General features: G+C 39.9%; 2 protein-coding genes across 7 annotated transcripts in view; one reads left to right on the plus strand and one right to left on the minus strand.

The window, feature by feature from the left end:
• The window catches only part of SGTB (small glutamine rich tetratricopeptide repeat co-chaperone beta), a 73,080-nt gene that overhangs the window by 33,729 nt on the left and 18,746 nt on the right, over positions 1–20,605 (plus strand). For 2 of the 3 annotated variants that reach the window (XM_006259066.4, XM_059725133.1), the window contains one exon: positions 65–1,946. The exons of the other annotated variant lie outside the window; for it this stretch is intronic. In XM_006259066.4, coding sequence (XP_006259128.1) covers positions 65–176 — 112 coding nt within the window. In that variant the 3' untranslated portion in view covers positions 177–1,946. Of the gene's footprint in view, positions 1–64; positions 1,947–20,605 lie in introns of those variants that run through there. 3 annotated transcript variants of the gene reach the window in all.
• TRAPPC13 (trafficking protein particle complex subunit 13) overlaps positions 1,381–20,605 on the minus strand; it is a 41,469-nt gene continuing 22,244 nt past the window's right edge. Inside the window, exons 8-13 of one of the 4 annotated variants that reach the window (XM_006259065.4) lie at positions 16,825–16,842; positions 13,424–13,557; positions 10,518–10,716; positions 7,281–7,381; positions 5,509–5,656; positions 1,381–5,395 (exon numbers count right to left, since the gene is read on the minus strand). In XM_006259065.4, the coding sequence (XP_006259127.1) occupies positions 5,288–5,395; positions 5,509–5,656; positions 7,281–7,381; positions 10,518–10,716; positions 13,424–13,557; positions 16,825–16,842 (708 nt within the window). In that variant the 3' untranslated portion in view covers positions 1,381–5,287. Of the gene's footprint in view, positions 5,396–5,508; positions 5,660–7,280; positions 7,382–10,517; positions 10,717–13,423; positions 13,558–16,824; positions 16,843–20,605 lie in introns of all 4 variants that reach the window. The other 3 variants (XM_006259064.4, XM_014594080.3, XM_014594079.3) reach the window with 3 other exon arrangements.

The following is a 20,605-nucleotide window of genomic DNA, read 5'->3' on the forward strand; positions in this document are numbered from 1 at the left end:
TTTTATGAATCATGCTTAGCAGATGTTTTTAAGTTGTTGATTTATGTAAAACTGTTCAACACAGGGGACAACAGTTTGCACAACAGATACAGCAACAGAATCCAGAGCTTATAGAGCAACTGAGAAATCATGTCCGGAGCAGATCTTTCAGTGGGAGCACTGAAGAGCATTCCTGACTTAAAGAAGGCATGTGTTTATAGAACTCAAAAGATATATTGTAGTTAGTAGCAAAAACACCATTGTAACTATTCTGCTTGAAAAATCTTGTGTGTGTTCTGTAAACAATAATAAATCTGTTAAACAGATCCATTGCACACAAATTTGAACATATCATGAATGTATAGTGAATCCTTTGTAAATTAATACATAGTAAATAGAATAAGTGACTTATGAAAATCTCTGCATATAAATTGTTATCACTTTCAGGCTGTGTTAGAATGATCTCTAGGGCTGCTGAGTAGGGAGATAGGAATATTGCTTTGTCGGTTGCTGCCATACTTGCATAGTAATTTAGTTCTAAAACTTACATAATAAGGGGTACATTGTTTGATAATGAAGATGTGGATGGCTCTGCTGCAAAACAATAGCCTAAGCAGGCTGCCTTCTGTATGTGACATTCCTGTGGAGATTATGGAGTGCAATGTAGATGCAAAAAACTTACCTAAGATGCAGTCCTGTGACTGCAAAACATTCCTACTTGTTGCAGGCTGTTGGTACCAGCACAATATGCTTGTCAGCTTTACCAGGAGGAAGGCAAGTGGACAGATAAAGACTAGAGAGAATTAAAAATTGCACAGTAAAAGAAAATAAAACTGAACTATGAGATGGATATACTGAAATCAGAGGGACAGAGTGGATAAAGGAGGATTATAGTAGGAGGCTTAGGAATTTTTACTGCCACACAAGCTCCAAAACCATCTTGATAGCCCTGGGTCTCTCTTATGGCACTAATGGTATAGGCTGTGCTTTCTTCTCTATATATATATTTAAACATGAACATAAAAATCCTTAACTGTGACTAAACTGGTCATATGACTGTGGAAGTAATTAGCATTGAAAACTCCTTTATTCATGCATATATGGATACTACTGTTTTGGATAATTATTCATGCTTTCTGCCTGCATCTACAAAATATTGTGTTGCCTAGATGAATTTGTTCTGGGGAAGCCAGCCCTGATGGAAGTGGAATGGAGCAGTTACCAGGGAAGCTACATACTGTACTCTTGAAGCCAACTTTATAATTCGTTGGCAACTTCAGTTTTTGCATATTACAAAGCTAAGAGCAACCATCTTACTCCTAGCTCACGGTTTACATAACGAAAATAGTTGCTGTAGTTCTGATGGTCTTAGCTAACCCAACAAGAGCATGCTACAGTTGACACAGTGCAATCTGTAAACATTTATTCTTTTTAATATATGAACAGAAGGAAGCTTTAGAGTTTTAAAAAAACCCACAACACTGACATTCCTCAGTGAGAATAGCTGTCATTTAAAGTCTTTGTTTCCATTTGCATCTAGGAACAAAGGGTTCATTCATGCAAAAATCTATTTTGTCCTAAACAGCCTAGATTATTTCACAAAGTCATATGACATAATCACAGGGTGAGGAGAGTCTTACAATATGTAATTGCACTTTACTTTGAACAATTCATACTGAAACCGAAGTGGTAAACCACAATCTAAACAAGTACTGCTTTAATTTGAGATTAACGATATACTTTATCACAGAATTTAATAAATAATTGTGCATTTAAAACTTAAGTGGTTTTGTATTTTTACTAGTTCAGCAGCAAAACTGCATGCTAATCCCTGGAGAAGAGAAAAGAATACATTTTTTGACATTCTGTTAAGATGTGAATTTTCAGATGGGTTTGTATAGGAATGTTTGTTTTCTTCTATGTTTACTGGCAAAATACCTCTCTCTTTATTAAATATATTAACCACACTTCCAGCACAGAACTGAATTATTTGCATGATAACACTTTCTACTTCATTTACTAAGGTAATTTATCCATAGTCAAGGGTGCATTTAAAACTTTCCTTGTTGACCTAAAATTTGATCATTTATGTTGATGGTGAAAGAGAATTGTATCTGCAATTTATGAAGAAAATCTGTCCTATTTGCAGATACAAGTAATCTTGCATCTGATTTGTCCATCATTTCTGCATCTTCTACCAGAAATTATACACTAACACAGTTCCATCTCCTTAAAGCTGTTGGCTCAGTATGAAGATAGGCATAAACTAACGTTATTTTCAGTTTTTCTGTATAGTTTTGATTTACCCATCTCTGTTTAGCTTGACAGAGACTAGACATTGCATTACATGAGGGCATTCTATTCTGTATTCAACTGCATCTTAGAAGGGACATATAGGGTATTGTGTATGGTTTTTTTAACCCTAGCTCAAGCAGTTGGACCTACAAGCTAGTTATTTGAATGGGAGGAAGAAAAAGAAGTGCAAGGCAACCTTACCTTCTTGGGTCTGCATGTCTTATGGAAAGGAGGTAATTTGCAAAGAGACTAGGACTGGAACCATAGTTTCAGCTACAGGCTGAATGTAAAGAGCATGAGAATCTTGTTACAAGGAGATCAAAGTTTTAGTTTTAACAGCATTTTTAGAAAATAAGTGACTACTTCTGTATAGAAGTTGTGGCCTTTCATTCTGACCAACAAAGTCACATTACAAAAAAATGGCAGGTACGTTTGACACTGGTTCATACAAGAAGTAATTTTAAAGGACACATGTAAAAATCACCATTATTTGGAAGTGAAATGCCATTTACTTAATTCAGCAGCCTTAGGGGGAAGAAGGCCATGTCAATGGAGTTTTCTGATTTGACCTCTGAACCAGGCAAGGCAACTTCTCAAAGGAAGTGGCTGGACCTAACCTTCCAAGCATTTTCCAGACAAGACAAACAACTAACTATATGATTTGCTAAAAATTGGTACAAGAAACTTAGAGTAGATAGCATTTCCCTTTCATTCATTATACTATAGTACCTCTTGCATAGATTGGCCTAATTGCAATGGCTGCTTGCAGATGTTAAAAAAACAAAAACAAAGCACTACATGCACACACAAATGGCACTAAATTCCGCACTCTCCTACACCAAGCCGAGCGCATGCCCAGAAGAGGCAGCATATTAGCTGGACTTGGCTTGCTCAACATCTGCATAGATCAGATGCTTTAGTGGGGCTTTTTGGAACTTTCATCTAACAGCTGATTAAATCAGCTTTAGCTAAAAGAGTCAAAAGCCCCACTGAAGTACCGGATCTATACAGACGCTGCAGAGCCAGGCTGAAGTAACAGCAGCATGTTTCTAATGAAAAAAAGTATTGTGGTAAAGCACTTTTTTTTGTAAAGTCTGCAAACAGCCAAGGATTTTAAGCAGTACTAAAAAAAGATAGTACTTGCTTTCTTTGAGACTTCTTAGAATAAAAAAATACTTTTAGCGCTAAGCAGCTAAGAGACTGGTGAAGTGGCCTGGTCCTAAAATGCTATAGCCTAACTCAGCAGTTCCCAGTATGTGGTATGCATACCACCAGTGGTACGCATTAACAGATTTATTAGAATTATATGAGAAAAATTTGCTGGTGGTACTTACAGTTGAAATGAAAAATTTACAAAATGTATCAAGTTGGTGGTTCGTAATCTGTCAAGAGTTTGGGAACTGCTGGCTTAACTCATTGGGCAAGTAGTTTGACTTAAGAGGAGCTGAACATTCAACTTGAGTTTACTCATTAAGTATGACTAGCAATTTTGACAAATTTTCTAAGTTTCTACATTGTTGAGAAGTGTGACAGGTCAGTGAGCATAACCTTCCTCCTGTTTTTTACTATAGGCAAGTCTGCTCACAACAGCTGCTATAAAGTTCCCTGCCATGTCTCATTATAAGACCTTGCTTTTAATATTGCTCAACTCTTCCAGTTTGGGCTGAAGCCTTCCATGCTGGGGACCTTCCTTTGGCTGAAGTTTTCTGAAAAAAGTTCAGCCTCTGTGAGAACAAAAGATAAAAAAAAATTATTCTTAAATGTTAACTGAACTTTGGTAAATTCTAGTGGCCTTAATAAATTCTATTCTTGCTTTGCTAAAGAGACTGGATTTGGTGGTGTGACTACTGCTATGCCAGGATGTGCTTTGTGACACCTCTGAAAACATACCCAAACTTGTCCAGCTTTGTGTCTCAGGTCATACTATGCGCATAGTTAAGACACATGCTAAAGTTTAAAATGGCTAAAAATACCAGAAGATTCCACATAGAACAGTGAAAGAGAAAAAAATATTGAATAGAAGTTTGTTAGTGAGTGTTATTTCAGAATACTGAGTAAGACACAGGCCCACAAAGTTAAGAATTGTATCATGATGTACTAGAGGATTTAAGGGGAAGGGGGCAATTTTAATTTAAACTGCATTTCAATATCAAGGCATTTCATCATCTATTTAATGCGACACTGACCGTCTTAGTTTGGCATTTCCTAATTTATGAATGCTTGACTAAGAATGGTAAATGCAAGCCTTTGTTAAGGCTGTAAAGACCCACAACTGCAACAGTTCCACATTTACTTATGTAAAAATATCAGCAAAAATAATGGGGGGGGGGGAGGGGGAAAAGAGGCAGGGAGTGAGTGAGAAGGGGGAGGGCCAGTGTAATTATCAAACATTCAGCAACTAACTTTTTCAAATTAATGTATATATTCTGTAATAAAGATCAGAGTTACTGATTGGGGAATATGAAGTATTACAGTAAGCAAGAAGTCTAGGGAAAAGTGATGAACAAGCATGTGTGAGTAAGCAAAAAGAAGAGAACCTGCAGAGTGCAGTCAGTCCAAGGTATGCCATTGAGAGAGAGGGGCAAAAGTGAGACTTGCACTACAAGAATGTATCACTTAGCGACTAGTCTCTCCAGGTTCAAGTAGGCTACAGGCTACAGTTCTACAGTCATGGCAGCCATTTCAAAACATGAATAACTTGTAATCTTTAAACTGGCTGAACATTCCACATAGTATTGCATTATAACTTGACAAAGCTCCATTCTTAGACATTATTTTAAAGGCTTTATTGTCAAATAATAGATAAAATATATATATATATATAATTATCTCTTTAAAACATATTTTAAAACATCCCAAAAATGCTTGGAGAAGAAAGTTAAATAAACATGCTTGCATTGTTTATGGATAGGTACAGTTCTTTTTTTTTTTTAACATTCGGCTGCCTGCCATTTAGCTGTAAGATGTAGGAAGTTGGTCTAAAACCAGAGCAGAAGTATTACAGGATTTTTCTTCAGCTTTCTTCTTTTACTTCTGAAGAAACTACACAGACTTGTGCAATATCATCATACTCGTATGTTCTCTTCAAAAATGTATCTGTCAGTCTTAAGCCAGAAACACTCTAATAGAAAAAAAGATTTGTACAAATGTTATTAGTAAGAATAAACTTATGAACTGCTGTTATAAAATATACACTCTATAAACAAGACTGTATTGCTAACAGTGAGGTCTTACTTGTAGTCCCTGCACTGAAGACAATAGTGTAAGTGCAAGATGGAGGGATGAACTGGGGTGTAGCTTTCCAAGTTGCCTTCCTGAAACTCCACACCAGTGGATGGAATTAGTATTGCACATTTCCAGTATCAGATCCATAGTCCTTTCACTGCTAGAGGAAACCAAAGAATAAGAAAAATCCTTGTTCTCACTCAAAGAAGATTTTAGTACAGTAGCTTGATAGTTATACCAGTGCTCATCAGAAACTAATCGTTGACTAAAATACTTTAAAAAAAATTAAGATTACAAACTGCTGCAATTAAGTCATTATTACATAATTGCAAAACAAGACAGTAACTCTGCTGAATATTAATATATTGATTACATTAGGGATGAGCCTACCAGTATGAGGAAATGCAGTCTAATTCATTTCCTCAGGTAATACCCAGAACAACATTCTTTATTTAAAAAAGTGACTTCCACAAGCTTGTAACAAGATTGCTATGCACCAAGTCAAAAGAAAATTTTATATTCAAGATTTGGATAAAGATTTGATTTCAAAAGCAACACCTGGATATTGCCCATGGCGATTCTGGATGCTGCAGACTATGTGGAGGTTAAAACTAGTACTGAAAATGTTATTCTTAAGGAAGTTACTACTAGTTAATTGAAGCCTATCTAAGACTAAAAGACTTAAGATGTGTTGTAACCTTACACTGTTAAACATGCATTAACATACAAAACTGCATTTAAATCTCAAGGCATTCCATCATCAATCTCTGGCAACATCATAAACCAAGCAGTACCAAGTTAATCCCTTGGCATATTTATTTCTGATCATTTCTCACTAAAATGATACATTTCAAAGTGATATAGCACAAGGGAGCAATATTTGGCAAACCTTTCAGCTTTTTTAGAAGTTGGTCTAAAAGGGTGTGTACAGACATCTGGGGATGTTAAAGGGCATTTAGATACCCAGGTAAGTTGGGATGGAGAGGGGCCTTGAAAGAGATCAGGGGCAGCAAACAGGGCCCATGGGGGGCTTGGAGGGATGGCGGGGCAGGGGCTAGTGGAACCCATGGGAGCTGGTGGGGTCTGCTTGCAGGATCAGGTGAAGTAGAAGCATCCATGGGGATCATGGGGACACTTCCCCCTTTGGTCCAGGGGCTGTTTTTAGTTCCATGCCCCTCCACCCCTAGATGAACAACCAGGCCCTGCTTCCCCCCACCCCACCTTACTTTGATTGGCTGCTGGCACTGGCAAATGCCAGTAAAACTGGCACCAGGAGCACCTTGCAGGATGTGGGGGAGGTTTGGTGGGTTTGTGGGGAGTTGTCTGTCTGGGAAAGGAGTGAGGGGCTATAACAAAAAAATACTGCTAGGGGAAGGGCAAGTGGTTGGAAAAGTGCAGCCCAGGAGCTGGAGCCAGTGGTTGGGTTTTCCTAGTCCCAGGCCTGCACTGGGAACTACAGAATTTCAGCTAGATTTGTTTCTCCAGCCATGATTTAACCCTCCCTCCAAGACAGTCCAACTTAGCTTAGACTGGATCAGCCATTTTTAGACTGATCTAATGCTCTTGAACTTCTGTACAATTTGCACTTAAATCCCTAGTTAGGTTCACACTTGGGCAAACTAAGTTAGATTAGGTGGCCATTATTAACACTATCTAGCCTCCCTGAACATCTGTACCTAGCCCATTGTCCAGATGCATAGTTCAAGTTCACTGTAGGTGACAGCAAGGACTTAAATAACCTTTCCATTCAAAACTGAAGAAAAGTCACTTGATATCATTACCTGCAATTTGTTATTTTACATGTAATATCAAAAGGTTCCTCTAGATTTACAGTGTCTGGTATTGTCTCCAAGGAAAGCCTGACATCACCGTAACCTGGGGCCTGAGAAGATACAGAAACACATAGTATTTTAAGTGATTGCTAGCGAAGCTGAAGGTTAGTGGTGCTGTTAAGTTTTAATGTTGTCCAAGAATTTCTTGGGGCAATATTATTTATTGGACCAGCTGCATAGTTAGGGGAGAATTAGATAAGCTTTCCATGCAAGACATTTCTTCTTTAGGTGAATGACTTGCATTCAAAAGCTTGTCTAACTCTATCCCAATGATGCACTTCGTTCAATAAAAGATACCACCCTATAAAATCTTTGCCTCATTTAATTTCTGGACCATCACGGCTACAACATCACTCTAGCAATGCCAGTTTAGTTGCAGAGCGCTTTTGTTTAACAGATGCAAAAACTTTACAAAGTAGGTCAGTATTATGATCTTCAGATGGCAGACACTAAGGCAAAAGAAGTAGAAATTATTTCATCCCTCAAGAGTGTAGGTCAAAACCCATTTCATCATGTGAGAATTGATGTGGACAGACTGATCAATAGAAAAGGTGTCAGGGCTGAACTATGAGCATCTTATAATGAGCTGATGCTGCACAGTTGTATGACTGGCCCTTACAGAACATAAAAAAATTGTAAACTAGAGGCATAAAGTGAGGTATAGAATATAATTTCCTGTGTTGGCTCTGCAAGGCAAAACAGGAGTATAAGTTATCTTTATTATTCAAGGAAGCATGTGTAAATCCATATGCTCTTAAACAGTACGTCTATGTAATAACCAGGGATTTGGGTTTTGGTTCCCATGGAAAAATGGAGTAAAACACAGATCCTGCCCCCCGCCCAAGTAAAATTCAGATTTCTCATTCTAGCAGAGAAACCCATGGATTTTGCAAAAAGCTCCCTGGAGGCTGGTAGAGTTCCAGCCTGCAGGGGGCACCATGTGTATGTATATGCATATGGGCCCAGGCACACTGAAGAAAGAGCAGCTCCCACAGGTAAGCTGGGGGTAAGGGGATGTGGGGGCAGGAATGCTGCCCAGCCCGGTGGTACTTTGGGCTAGGGGCCCAGGGCTGCAATGCATGGCCACAGGGCCCCAGCAGGAAGTAGGATCGGGTTGTGGGCAGCTTCTTTGGGGAGCGGGGGTCAGGGACAGCTCCCTGCTGCTGTGCACACTCCCAGAGGGACAGGGGAGACCTGTGCCCCACCAGATCTGTGCTTGGGGCAGGGGTGGGGGCAAGCTGACCACTGTGGGCTTGGGCTCATGCCCTGCTGAGCCTTCTCCAGGGCCTCTACAGCACAGCGTGTGCAACTGGGTGCTGCTGGGAACAGTGGAGCTACGCAGGGATCTCCTTGCTACTTCAAGCTCCGTGCTGCCCTGTTGATGCGTCCTCCATGCGTGGAGAAAGCAGTGAGGGGTTGTGCTGCTCACCGATGCCCTGCGAGCAAAGAACATGTTACCAACGCAGCACAGAGCTCATAGCAGCAAGTAGCTTTCCTGTGTGGCCATGCTCTGCTTTGCAGTGCTGGGTCATGCCCGCCAGGCTGCGGAGGCCCTGGGGAACAGCAGCACTGCAGGAGCCTGAGCCAGCAGCAGGCTATGCGCACCCATGCCCATCCTGTGCACAGATCTGCAGAGCACAAGTGCCCCCTGCCCTGGGTGACATGTCCTTCATATGCAAGGCTGCAGTGAGTGGCACAGCCCCGTGCTGCTTCCCCCCCACTGCCCTGGCGATACTCACACTGGCAAGGAGATCCCAGTGCAGCTCCACTGTTCCTTGCAGCAGTGGGTTGCACACGCCGGCCTGCAGAGGCCTGGGGGGAGGGCAGCAGGGCAGGAGCCTGAACCTGCAGTGGGCCCCTTCAGGCAGGGCTGGGGGGCCTTTTATTTTAATCATGAATTTGGGGGGTTTTATATCAGAGAATTTGTGATTATCAGGGAAAACCAGGATCCCTGGTGATAGCGGGTGCCATATTTAAAAAGACTTTTGGAAGCAATAACTGCACTCTAGTGTACTCAAAAAAAAGGGTAGGGCTGAAGGAAACCTCACAAAGTCATCTTGTCCAACACCCTGCTCCAGGCAGGATTATCCCTGACTAATCCATCCCAGCTGAGCACCTGTTTAACCTGCTCTCGAAAAAAACAACCAAGGATGGAGATCCCATAGCCTCTTGGCAGCCTGTTCCAATACTTAACCACCCACAAACTGAGGAAGTTCCTCATCCAACTGAAATTTCCCTTGCTGCAATTTAAGGCCAGTGCTCCCTGTCCCATCCCCTGTCATCACAGAGAATGTCTAATGAAAAAAAGTATTGTGGTTAAACTATCTCCATCTTCCACAAAGCCACCCTTTGGCTTTGGAGACTTACCAAATCCCTGCTCAGTTTTCTCTTGTTTCCAAACCTGGTAATTCTAGTTCTTGCAGCTTAGCCTCATCAATCCTATTTCCCAGGCCTCCAGTTGATTGTTTCTGTCACTCTCCACTGGACTCTAATTATTTCTTGTTGTGAGGAGCCCACAACTGGACACAGTACTTACAAAGTGAGGCCTCACCAGTGACAAATAGAGCAAGAAAATCACCTTTCCTGATTTACAAAATGACACTCTTATTAATACAGCCCAGTATGATATCAGCCTTTTTGCAACAAAGTTGGCTCTGCCAGCTTAGAGAAATGGAATGGTTCCAAGTTATCCCTAACCTGTTCTTCCACTACTGTAGGCTGCTTGTCTCCTTCCTCAGCTTTGCTGGCAACTGCAGTTGACCCATTTCATTCAAGAAATTAGTTCTTCTAACTCTGCTAAATTAAATGTTTTATTCTTGTGCCTCTAAATTTATGCTCCACTGTTGTGTGATGTCATTAAAATAGCCATGTTACATGCCAAGCAAAGCAAAATTATTACACAGACTGACAGGAACTTTACCTCACAAACAAAAAGCTTGAGAGTTAGAGTTATTGTTCACCTAATTCAGGGAACGTTGTTTTTCACACTTCACTGAAAATATCCTCAGAATATCCACTCTTTTTAATTTTCTTGAATGTGTGCGAAGAAATATAAAGATGTTGAATTTGTAAGGAGTTCAGTGAAGAGACAGATACCGTAAACAATTTTTTCTAGTCACAGCATAAGTATCCAGATTTTGTATTTAGTAATTTTGAAAATGGATGTTCCAAATTATGACAACTCACCATTCTTTGGAGCTGACTGGTCTGCAACCTTCCTCGTTCCCCTAGGTTTGTTTTCCACACAATATCTAGTTTACCAATTACTGTAACACCTTTAATCACTCCAGCTTTTTCTGCAAATTCTTGCTTGGGTTTTAGGCAATATAAATATTGACGAGTATCCATAGGCTGTAAGTAAGTCCTTGAGCCAAAAGTAGAAATGCTGAGAGAGAGAGAGAGAGAGAGATTGTACCTCAATTTTCAAATAGTAGGTATCAACAGTTTTCTTTGTTTTAGTATTTAACAATAATCTCACATAATTATTTATATTTTCTGTGGCATTTTAGAGACAAAGGGCACACCTACATGAGATGCTTAATGAGCACTGGACTAATTCTACTATGCGTTAGCATGGGTGGCAAAAACCATGTTGATGTACAGTAGCTTTAGTCCACTGCGCATTAAGCATCACACAAAAAGTTAATCTGTGCTAATGCGCAGTAGCCCAGACTAACATGGCTAACTGTAGGCATGTCTACATGTTCATTAATGTGCCATAATTATGTATCATAATTGGTAGTACCCGTTATTACAGGTAATGCCTGTAATTTATCTGTAATAAATACCTGTATTACCTTTAATAACGGGTACTAACTTAATGTGCCACAATTATGGTACATTAATGAACATACAGACATGCCTATAATTAGCCATGTTAGTCTGAAGTTGAATGGAAGGCAGGGTAGGTTTGCACCTTATAGACCAGATATAAACTAGCCAAAGTCTGTTGGTCTAAGATGCAAATCTACCCTGCCTTTCATGTGGCATTTCATTTAGGGCTAAAAGTTGTCCTTACAGAAGAAAAGAAAACAAGCAAAACAGACTGAGGTGGTGTCAAAATATAGCAATTACAGAGAATGATTCATGATTCAAGTACTAATGTGATATAGTTGTAATGTGGTAAGCTTCAGGAGCATGTTTACACGGGGGCGGTATTGGGAAGGAGAATCAGTTTTGCTAAATTAGTCTATTATCCTCTGCCCACTAATTTCTGGACAATGTTTCTATACGAACAGTCTTTGGATGATACTAGTACTAGTTTTGAGAGGGAGATTTAATTTAATTTAGTTTGACATGTTTTGCACAGAATTTAGGGGGGGAAAGAATACTATGAACACTTCAAATATCATGCATTGTTAAAACAGTGTTAAATACTAGCTTCATTTTAAGTTCAAACAAGTATCTACAGCAGTGCTCCATTTACCACACACATATCAAATAAGTAATAGGGCTGTGCGAGGCTTCCAACAGAGCTTTGGATCTGGAGAAGCTTCGGGGTCTGAAGCAGCACATCTGAGTCGAAGCGCTGGCCTCGTTAGGCTTCCCAAAGCAGTTCAGAGTCGCCTCAGAGATCCGGCCATAGGGTATAACAGGGAAACAATAAAATATCTATAACTTTGTTGTTTTTTGTCCGATTTGGATGAAGTTTTCAGGGGTGGTAGACTCCACAGAGAGGATGAAGCCCGTCAAATTTCAAGAAGATCAGTGCAGGGGTTTGGGGGGAAACTGCCCCTCAATTTGCAGACAAGCAAAACTTGTGACAGGGGTGCTGTGGGACTGACTGTGTCTGTCTTGAGGCCTGGGAGACACTACTGCAGGCCTGGCTGCTAAACTACTGTGTTACCAGTTACCATCTACATTTTCACTGACTACCTGTCTTGTATGCATACCAGCCCAGCCCCTGGCTTCTTTACTTTTCATTCCATCCAGGAAGAGCACACACCAACTGCTGAAACTTCCTTAGCCTGATGGAAGGTTTTTGAACCTGAAAGCATGCTTAATAATTGTTTTCCAACTATTTAAGTTGTTCAAATAAAAGACATCAGATTCACCCAAAGAACCTTGTCAATCAGTCATGATTCACTCAGGGACCAGTTCAATACAAAGGACCTAGCTACTACATAACGACTTAATGAGCATCAATTAGCACCTACAAAAGCAGGCTAAGGAGAGGAAAGAATCAATAGAGTCTTGGCAGGAGTTTTGTCTGTCAGCAGCTAGGGGTGCACATCCCCAGAACGCCCCTGCACCGATCTCAACAGCTGGCAGGTGTTGTGGCCTCAGCAGGGGCCACCATCCTTGCAGCTGTCACCCCGCTGCGCCTTAACACACACATTGTCACCCATGGCATGAGTTTTGCTTGTCTGCAGCTTGAGGTGCAGTTCCCCCCAAATCCCTGCACCTCTCTCCTTGAAACTTGGCAGGATTTGTGGCCTTAGCTAGAGCTACCAGCCCTGCAGTTTTGACCCGTGTTGTAACACAGATGTGACAGGAGTTTTGCTTTCAAGAATTTGGGGTACAGTTCCCCCCAAACCCCTGCACTGATCTTCTTGAAACTTGGCAGATTTCATGCTCTCAGTAGAGGCTACCATCCCTGCAAGTTTCATCCAAATCAGACAAAAAACAACAAAGTTATAGATATTTCATTGATTCCCCATTATACCCTATGGCCGGATCTCTGAGGTGGCTCTGAAGCTTTGGAGCTGCTTGGGCTGGATCAAGGCAGAAACCCGGTCTGAAGCGGCTGGATCCGAAGGTGGATCAGATCGCTGCCAACTCACACAGGCCTAATAAGTAACACGTTCAAGGTTGTTTGTTTGTTTGTTTACAGTGTCAGAAGCACGTCTGGGATACCACCAACTTCCTGTATTATTTGAAAACTTGTGTAGCACCTTTCCTCATTTCCTACCACATGCCATGGTAGATACTCAATAATCCTTGGTATAACTAAACTCTCTTCTGGTTCACAAATGGGGTTACAACTATTCACTTTATGCTAATAGCATACTTTTTATTTTAAGAAAGCTACTTAATAGAGCATCATAGTTTTAAAGTTGAACTATATGCTCCGTGATTTAAAAAAAACTTACCTTTCCCCAGCTTTGTTGACAGTATTTAGTTCTGCTACATTGTACATAATAGATGGCTCTAATGAAACCTTCTCCATAAACATTGGAGAGGTTGTAATATTCTGAATTTGAGCTTCCAAAAATACTTCGTCTGTCTAAAAAAGCAGAGAAGCAAATTTATAAAGATGCAATTAGAATTTTAAACATGGTTCAGTCTTATTGCTTGAAAAAATACATCAAATGTATATTAGTTCATGCCTGCAAATCAAAGTTACAGTAATTAATGCAAGGAAAAAAAATTTAATCCCAATATAATTAATAGGAGCAAAGTGTTAGTCAACTGATACCTTGCCAAACAATGGATGTGGGATAGTTATACTCGCTCCAACTATTCTTTTACAAGATGTTGTATGATAACTTCCTAAGGCTTTCATCAACAACTCAAGTTCTATCCAAGTGAGGTAAAGATTAGCAAATTGCAATGCACATTAAAGGACATGCCATGCAAGATTACTGGTGGATCAAGCTAGGTAGAACAAACAAATATAATTAAGAATATTCACACACATTTATTTATTGCAATGAAATACAGTAAGAAAGATGTCATATGAATTTGCATAACTACTTTGAGTTGTGCTAGCCACAAAGCAATCCAGTCTTCTTTCTTGATAAACTGCATCATGCTATGGTTGCTAACATTGTGCAAATCTATCAATTTCATTGGTGCTCTAGCACCAAAGCATTCCATAAAAAATGCAAGATATCAGTGAACTTAATTTGAGGTTGGCATGTGTGAACTTGTTCTAGTACAGGAAAATGAGCTGCACATAGTTGGAGTGGATCCAGTGGCTCTGTCATATCCTCCTTTCCACAGTGTAGCTTGGTGGCTCTGGACACCTGGCTCCTCTGCAGAGTCCAGACCACACTGCAGAAGCAGCAGCCAAGGACTTCAGGCCCTGAAGCAGGTACAGACCATCCCCAAAACCTCCCCTCCCTCTGCCTATTTATGCTTCTGGATGCAGAAGAGGAGGCCCACTCACCACTGCTGCTGTGCTCAGTGGTCTCAAAGGTGGGAAGAGCCCCAGAGCCACTCCTGCCCTGCTCCAGCTGAGGCTGTGGGGAGAGGCTGCACGAGAAACTGAGTTCAGCTGGCGACAGCGGTAGCAGGCAGGTTCCCCGTTCCTGCCCATCCTTCTTAGGTGTTTCCCACCAACCCAGGAGCAGGTGCAGAAAGGGGAAGCTGTCTGCTACCACTGCTGTCCCTATCCTAGCCGAGTTCCTTGCACAGCTGCTCCCCAGTTGGGACAGCAGTGGCAGGTGGGTCTCTCCTTCCTGTGGCCAGAGGCATAAATAGAGAAGGGGAGGAGAGGTACCACTGAGCATGGAGGGGAAGGGAGTGCGCCATGAGCAGCAGGGTGGTGAATTCTTACCCGATTCGGAGACTTCAGAAAGTCCCATAGTGAGGTCTGCCCACCCAGGTGGTGGTACAAGGGGGTTGGTGCAGGGGGAGTGCAAACATCCCTGAAGTGCTAGTTGCTGCTACCATATCCCCCTTTTCAAAATCCTGGATCTGCCTATACATGCAGCTTGAACTGTGCGAGTTCAGGTGGAGGTATCCTGTCATCATGAAAGGCAGGATTCATGCTTCATCTGAGAAAGTAAGGAACCATGGGCCACGTTCATCTTACATATCCTGTAGAATCCCAGACACATGAAGCTATCTTGGAGTGCTAAAAATCTCAGCATTAAACAACTGCTGGAAAGCTCACTTTACTAGATACAATGTCTGGGGCACCAATAAGCAACTCCTTTTTGTAATTAGGTGACCAGCTAAAATCAATGTGAATTATTGATGTAAGCAGAAGCTGGGCTGGGGCAAGTACCATAGGTCTTGGATCTTTCTATAACACGTGGGAAAAGGTAAGATATGCTCAAGTAAAATTCTGCCCTCAGAATCTAGCATATTTATTAGCATATCACATGCCTCCCTGCCCTGCCCAAAGTCATACACTTTTTCTGGGAAGGCAGAATGAAATTGGAGGGGGGTGGAGGGAGGAAGGATTTTTCCAAAGTTTTCTTTGTCACAGACTGGTGCCAGCTTTACTACCATTTCTCCCTATGGAGGTCAGCCAATAACTGCCAACTTGGCAGCAGCTGTGAGGGGGTTAAATCTGTAGCTGCTGGCCTTAGAGCAGGGGAAAGGAAAGGGAAGGGGAAGTGGAAGTGATGCTGACAAGGAGACTCTGCTCCTGCTCCATGTGGCCAAAGAATTCAGCCCTGGCTGAGCTGGTGCTGAGTACAAACCCGTGCTGCCACTCCAGCATTCTTTTGCCTTCATTTCAATGTGAGAATCAGTTTTGTTGCTTAAAAGAAGCACCCCAACTATGGATGGCTAGTTTGCAGGCAAATGGTGCATGTGGTATGGTAATAAATACAGTAGCATGTGTTGAGTTAGCAGTAGTCTGTCATCCAAGTAATCCTGTGAACTGGCTTAAAATTGATACTGTTGGAAACTAATTAATGAAAAAAAATGTATTTCTTTATCCCATAAATCCATTGCTTACAATCTTCATTTACCCAAATTTAAACCAGAGATTTTTTTAAATGCCACAACCACCAGCAGAAATTTAGAAGGAGCTACATTGAAGGGAAAAAGATAAATTAGCAGCACAATGGAAAAGCAAGTTAGTTTTATAGTAAGCCCAAGACTTCTAAAATAAATAAGGTTAAAAAGACTTTAGGATCTTATAAAATATTCAGTCTGTTTTAAACACAGCGCATGTCTTAAACCTTAAAGTGAAAGCATACTGCAGAAATACCATACTAAATCACCAATGCATGCAATCAAAAGTGTCAAAGCATAGTTTAGCTAGCATAAAAGAGGACAAGTTCCATTTTGTGCTCTCTCCTCAAACCCACCGTCTCCACCAGCCAGGGACTAAAGGATTTTTTAAAGATTAAATAAATGGATAATTTGAGATTATAAATCAACCACTTCCAAGATCTAGATACAAACAAGTGGTATTCTCCCAAAAGAGAAAAATTCAACTCTTTAGCTCAGTTTCTCCAAACATAAGAGCTGCTATTAGAAATGTTTGGTTTGATTAAAAAAATATGATAAATACAATCATAATTCTACTAGACACCTAAACATTTTTGTAAACTGACCATCACCAATAAGGTCTCCTCTAATTCTAGTTTCAACAATGGGTATTAAAGAAAGAGCTAACTGCTTTAAAGAATTAAATATAGCTGTACATATATGTAAAGAAGTATGGATGTGAAAAATATCAGTTAATGATAGGCAGAACAAACATTGCGTTATCATTTATGGTTTTAAAATAAAAAATGTTAATAACAGGCACAGAGATGAAGAGACATTTAAAAAAGCATACATATTTATAAAAATAAATAAAAATTACCACAGAACTGAGGTCACTCTAATGGGAAAATAAAAAAGAACACATTAGAGAAATTAGGGTTAAATGTTAAAGAAAAAGGAGGATAACTTTCAAACAAAATGCACTTTTGCATTTTTTTGCACTTTCCAAATGAGACAGCATTAGTAAGAGAGGAATGTAAATAAAAAGACACGTGACAACTATATTTCTAATAAAGTATAACTGATATTGTCAAACTGCTTACTAGTATTGTTTTTTATTATGCTTAATTTTTTTTATGCCTGCTTGATGTTCAATACAGACTCAAGTGAGTAAGCTATGGATCAGGTACGGTAGGAAAAGTAACAGAATTAAGATGCGACTAGTTCTTGAACAGGACCCAAATCTCCCTAAGATATAAATCAGTACAATGAGTTCTGTTTGAGATGGCTGATGGTCTTACTAGAAGAATGAAGAATTGTTCCTCTGATAAAAGCCTAGGACAAAAATTCATTGTCTGCCATCAAAATACTCATATGTTACAGCTGACTGCAAAACAAGGCACAATGTTTCCAGGAAAAGCCTCTTACTAGAAGAGTCTTTTCATTCCATCCATGAAGAGCACACACCAACTGCTGAAACTTCCTTAGCCTGACAAAGGGTTTTTGAACCCGAAAGCTTGCTTAATAAATATTCTCCAACTATCTGGGTTGGTCTAATAAAAGATATCAAATTCACCCAAGGAACCTTGTCTGCCTATCTTACTAGATGAGGCACTTTGAAAAAGATCAGTTGTAATTGCATACTTTTCTCTTAGGGCCCAACCATGTAACTAGTTATATTAGTATGATAGTAGTGTTTTCCTGGATTAGGACTTTATAAGGCTCTCAATGAAAGCCTTTCTACTGACATTGTTGGGTGTGGGTTCAGACCCTAAAATTTCAAGCCTGACAGGTGGGGACTAGGCCTCCTATGTTTTTAAGCAGCCCTGTGCCAATCTTGATGGCTGTCCTAATTTGGGACCTTTCCATGCTATATCAATACAAGCATCAACAAGAGTTAATTTTTTACTTCTTCAATTATATTTAGAAAATATTTTGTATATTTATACTGAAGAGTTGCAATCTATTTTCTTAGTGAGACCTTGGAAGTAGAGGCCATCCCACTGCAGTAATCTTAGCAATAGGTGAGCAGGCTAGTCACCCTTTACAAGATTTATTTACTTGAAGTTATATACATAAAAGATACCTTATTTGTGGCTCTCTCTTCCCCAGATTTCCTTTCATAACATTGAGAATTTCATTCTTCTGATAATACTGACAATATAATATCACACAGAACGTCTAACCAATGAATAGACTATTTAGTCACATTTTTTCTTTCTGAAAGATGCAACATGATCAGATACTAAGATAATACCAGCTGTATATGTTCCCAGACAAAAAGATGATGATGCAATTAAAACAGCTTTGCAAACATTCACCAGCGCAGACAGTACACCTTCTCGACTACCCTTTGCTACAACTGATGGATGGATAAGATGGATAATAGTGGAATGGATGGGAGAGGAACCCTTTAACATTTTCCTCCTCCTTTAGGCAAGTGGGTAATACAGAACTATTAGTTTTGTAAAATTATCCATGGTAGTTTGAGGGGTTTTTGGTGCTGGCTGTGTTGGTCTAAGGACATAGGCAGGCAAGGTTCTTTGAGCAGATGTAGTATCTTTTATTAGACCAACTGAGTAGTTGGAAAAAAGTTCTTAGCAAGCTTTCAGGTGCAGTCACCCTTCTGCAGGCATAGGAAGTCTCTGCTGGTCTGAGACTCCAAGAAATGAGAGAAGCTAAAGTACTCCCTATGCCTGAAGAAGGGTGACTGCATCCGAAACCTTGGTAAGAACTTTTTTCCAACTGCTCAGTTGGTGTAATAAAAGATATCACATCTACTCAAAGAACCTTGCCCGCATGGTAGTTTGATATTTTTCATGACAAACCTGTGCCCTCTGTGACTTATGAATACATCATAGAATTAATTGTTCCTAGCTAAAATTGTCCCGAGGGTTTAAAATTTAAGACTTTTTTGCTTTCCAGCAATTCACAAAACATTAACCTGCTCTTTAAAAAAGTTTCTGCTAAGAGATTCAGGTTTCCATTCTTCATGACATTTCAGAGTTGAGAGGATATTTCACAGAGGTAAGGGGATGATAATACTTTTGCCTGCAGAGATCCATAGTCTCATTATCTTTCCAACTGGAACAACTACTGAAACAATATTATAACCCATGGTAGAAAAGGGAAGCATTTTATTTTGTCCCCTATAGAGGTGCCCATTAAATTCCATTTTACTAGTGGCACTAATATTTTACCTTGCTATAGTATATTTTTAGATACTCCTGCTACTGGAAATTGGCAGATAATGCTAGTTTTACTAAACAATCAATTCCACTCCCTCATGTTTTAATATGATAGATTGTACTCCTTGAAAGGTTAAAAGGACTGACTTTTGCAAGATTAGATTAAACTTAAGTCAGGTGATATTTGAGGAAAGCATTTAACTTTTGTTGGTTCATCAGATTCAACCTTCCTCATACTACTTCCTGTAGTTTATTCCTAGTAACAACCTAGCAGTTAATGTGTTGAATTAATTTGGAATGGAGGGAAAATGTTCATAAAGACTTTCTGTATGACATCAGGCATGACACTCTTTACGTCTCATGTTCCCACCTGCAAAGGAGGAATAACCCTGCCCTTCTCTTGCCCTTTATCTGACTTGTTTATTTAAATCTATCAACTCTTTAAGGCAAGGACTATTTTGTATTCTACATACAATGCCTTGTACAGCCCTGCTTGTGCATGAGCCTCTGGAGGTGCCATTAATGCATGCAAGTAATTAAGTAAGTGGAAATGTTCTGGAAATAATTCAGTTCTCTAAGGACAACTTTATTCACAGAACAACACATGAATACATATTTAGGAATGCATGTGTTAAGCTAGTTTCATGCAGGGAAACTATTGACTATTTTCATTCCCTTTCTTCCCACACATTAGATCTTATTCCTCCCTTCTTCCACCTTATGCTAAAGTTTTGAGGCAAGTAAAATACTTTCAATTTTATTATTTTGCAGTTTCTTCCAATGACTCCTATCCAACTAGAGGAGCACATTAGTTGGATATCTCCAGTCAAATTACATTACACTTCAAAGTTACTCATTTAAAATGCCCAACTTGCAACTGAAAATACTGAATTACTTTTACAAGCTTCAATCAATTTTCATAGCACTTCTGTGGATAGTATTACGTATCAGACTACTATCAAACAACAGACTGGGAAAATGAAGCACAGAAAATTAAGTGACTTGCCTAACATCTCACAGCATGTAAACAGAACAGCTTAGAAGAGAACCCAAATTTCCTCACTTCACAGCCTGATTCTAAAGGCTACTGAAACTATAATCTGAACAGACCTGGGATATAAAAAAGTTCAAGACAAAACAGTTGACACATGCAGAATACACTGAAATTGATCTCTTAATACATGCTGTTTTCAATTTAGAAAAAGTAAAATCCTCTTTAAGTGTAAAATAACTAATATTTATTCTTATACACTATTTTTATATTATATCTACTGGGGATTTTCAAGAGGAAGCTGGATAAACATTGGTCAGGAATGATTTAGGAGTAACTTCATGCAAAGGGTTGGACCAGATGACCCTGAAAGCCCCTTCCAATTATATGAATTTATATGATCATAGGAAAGTAGGGCTGGAAGGGACCTCGTGAGGTTATGTAGTCTAGCCACCTGCTCAAGGCAGGATCATCCCTGACAA

Source organism: Alligator mississippiensis, chromosome 3 (genome assembly GCF_030867095.1).
Source record: "Alligator mississippiensis isolate rAllMis1 chromosome 3, rAllMis1, whole genome shotgun sequence".
Lineage (NCBI taxonomy): Eukaryota > Metazoa > Chordata > Crocodylia > Alligatoridae > Alligator > Alligator mississippiensis.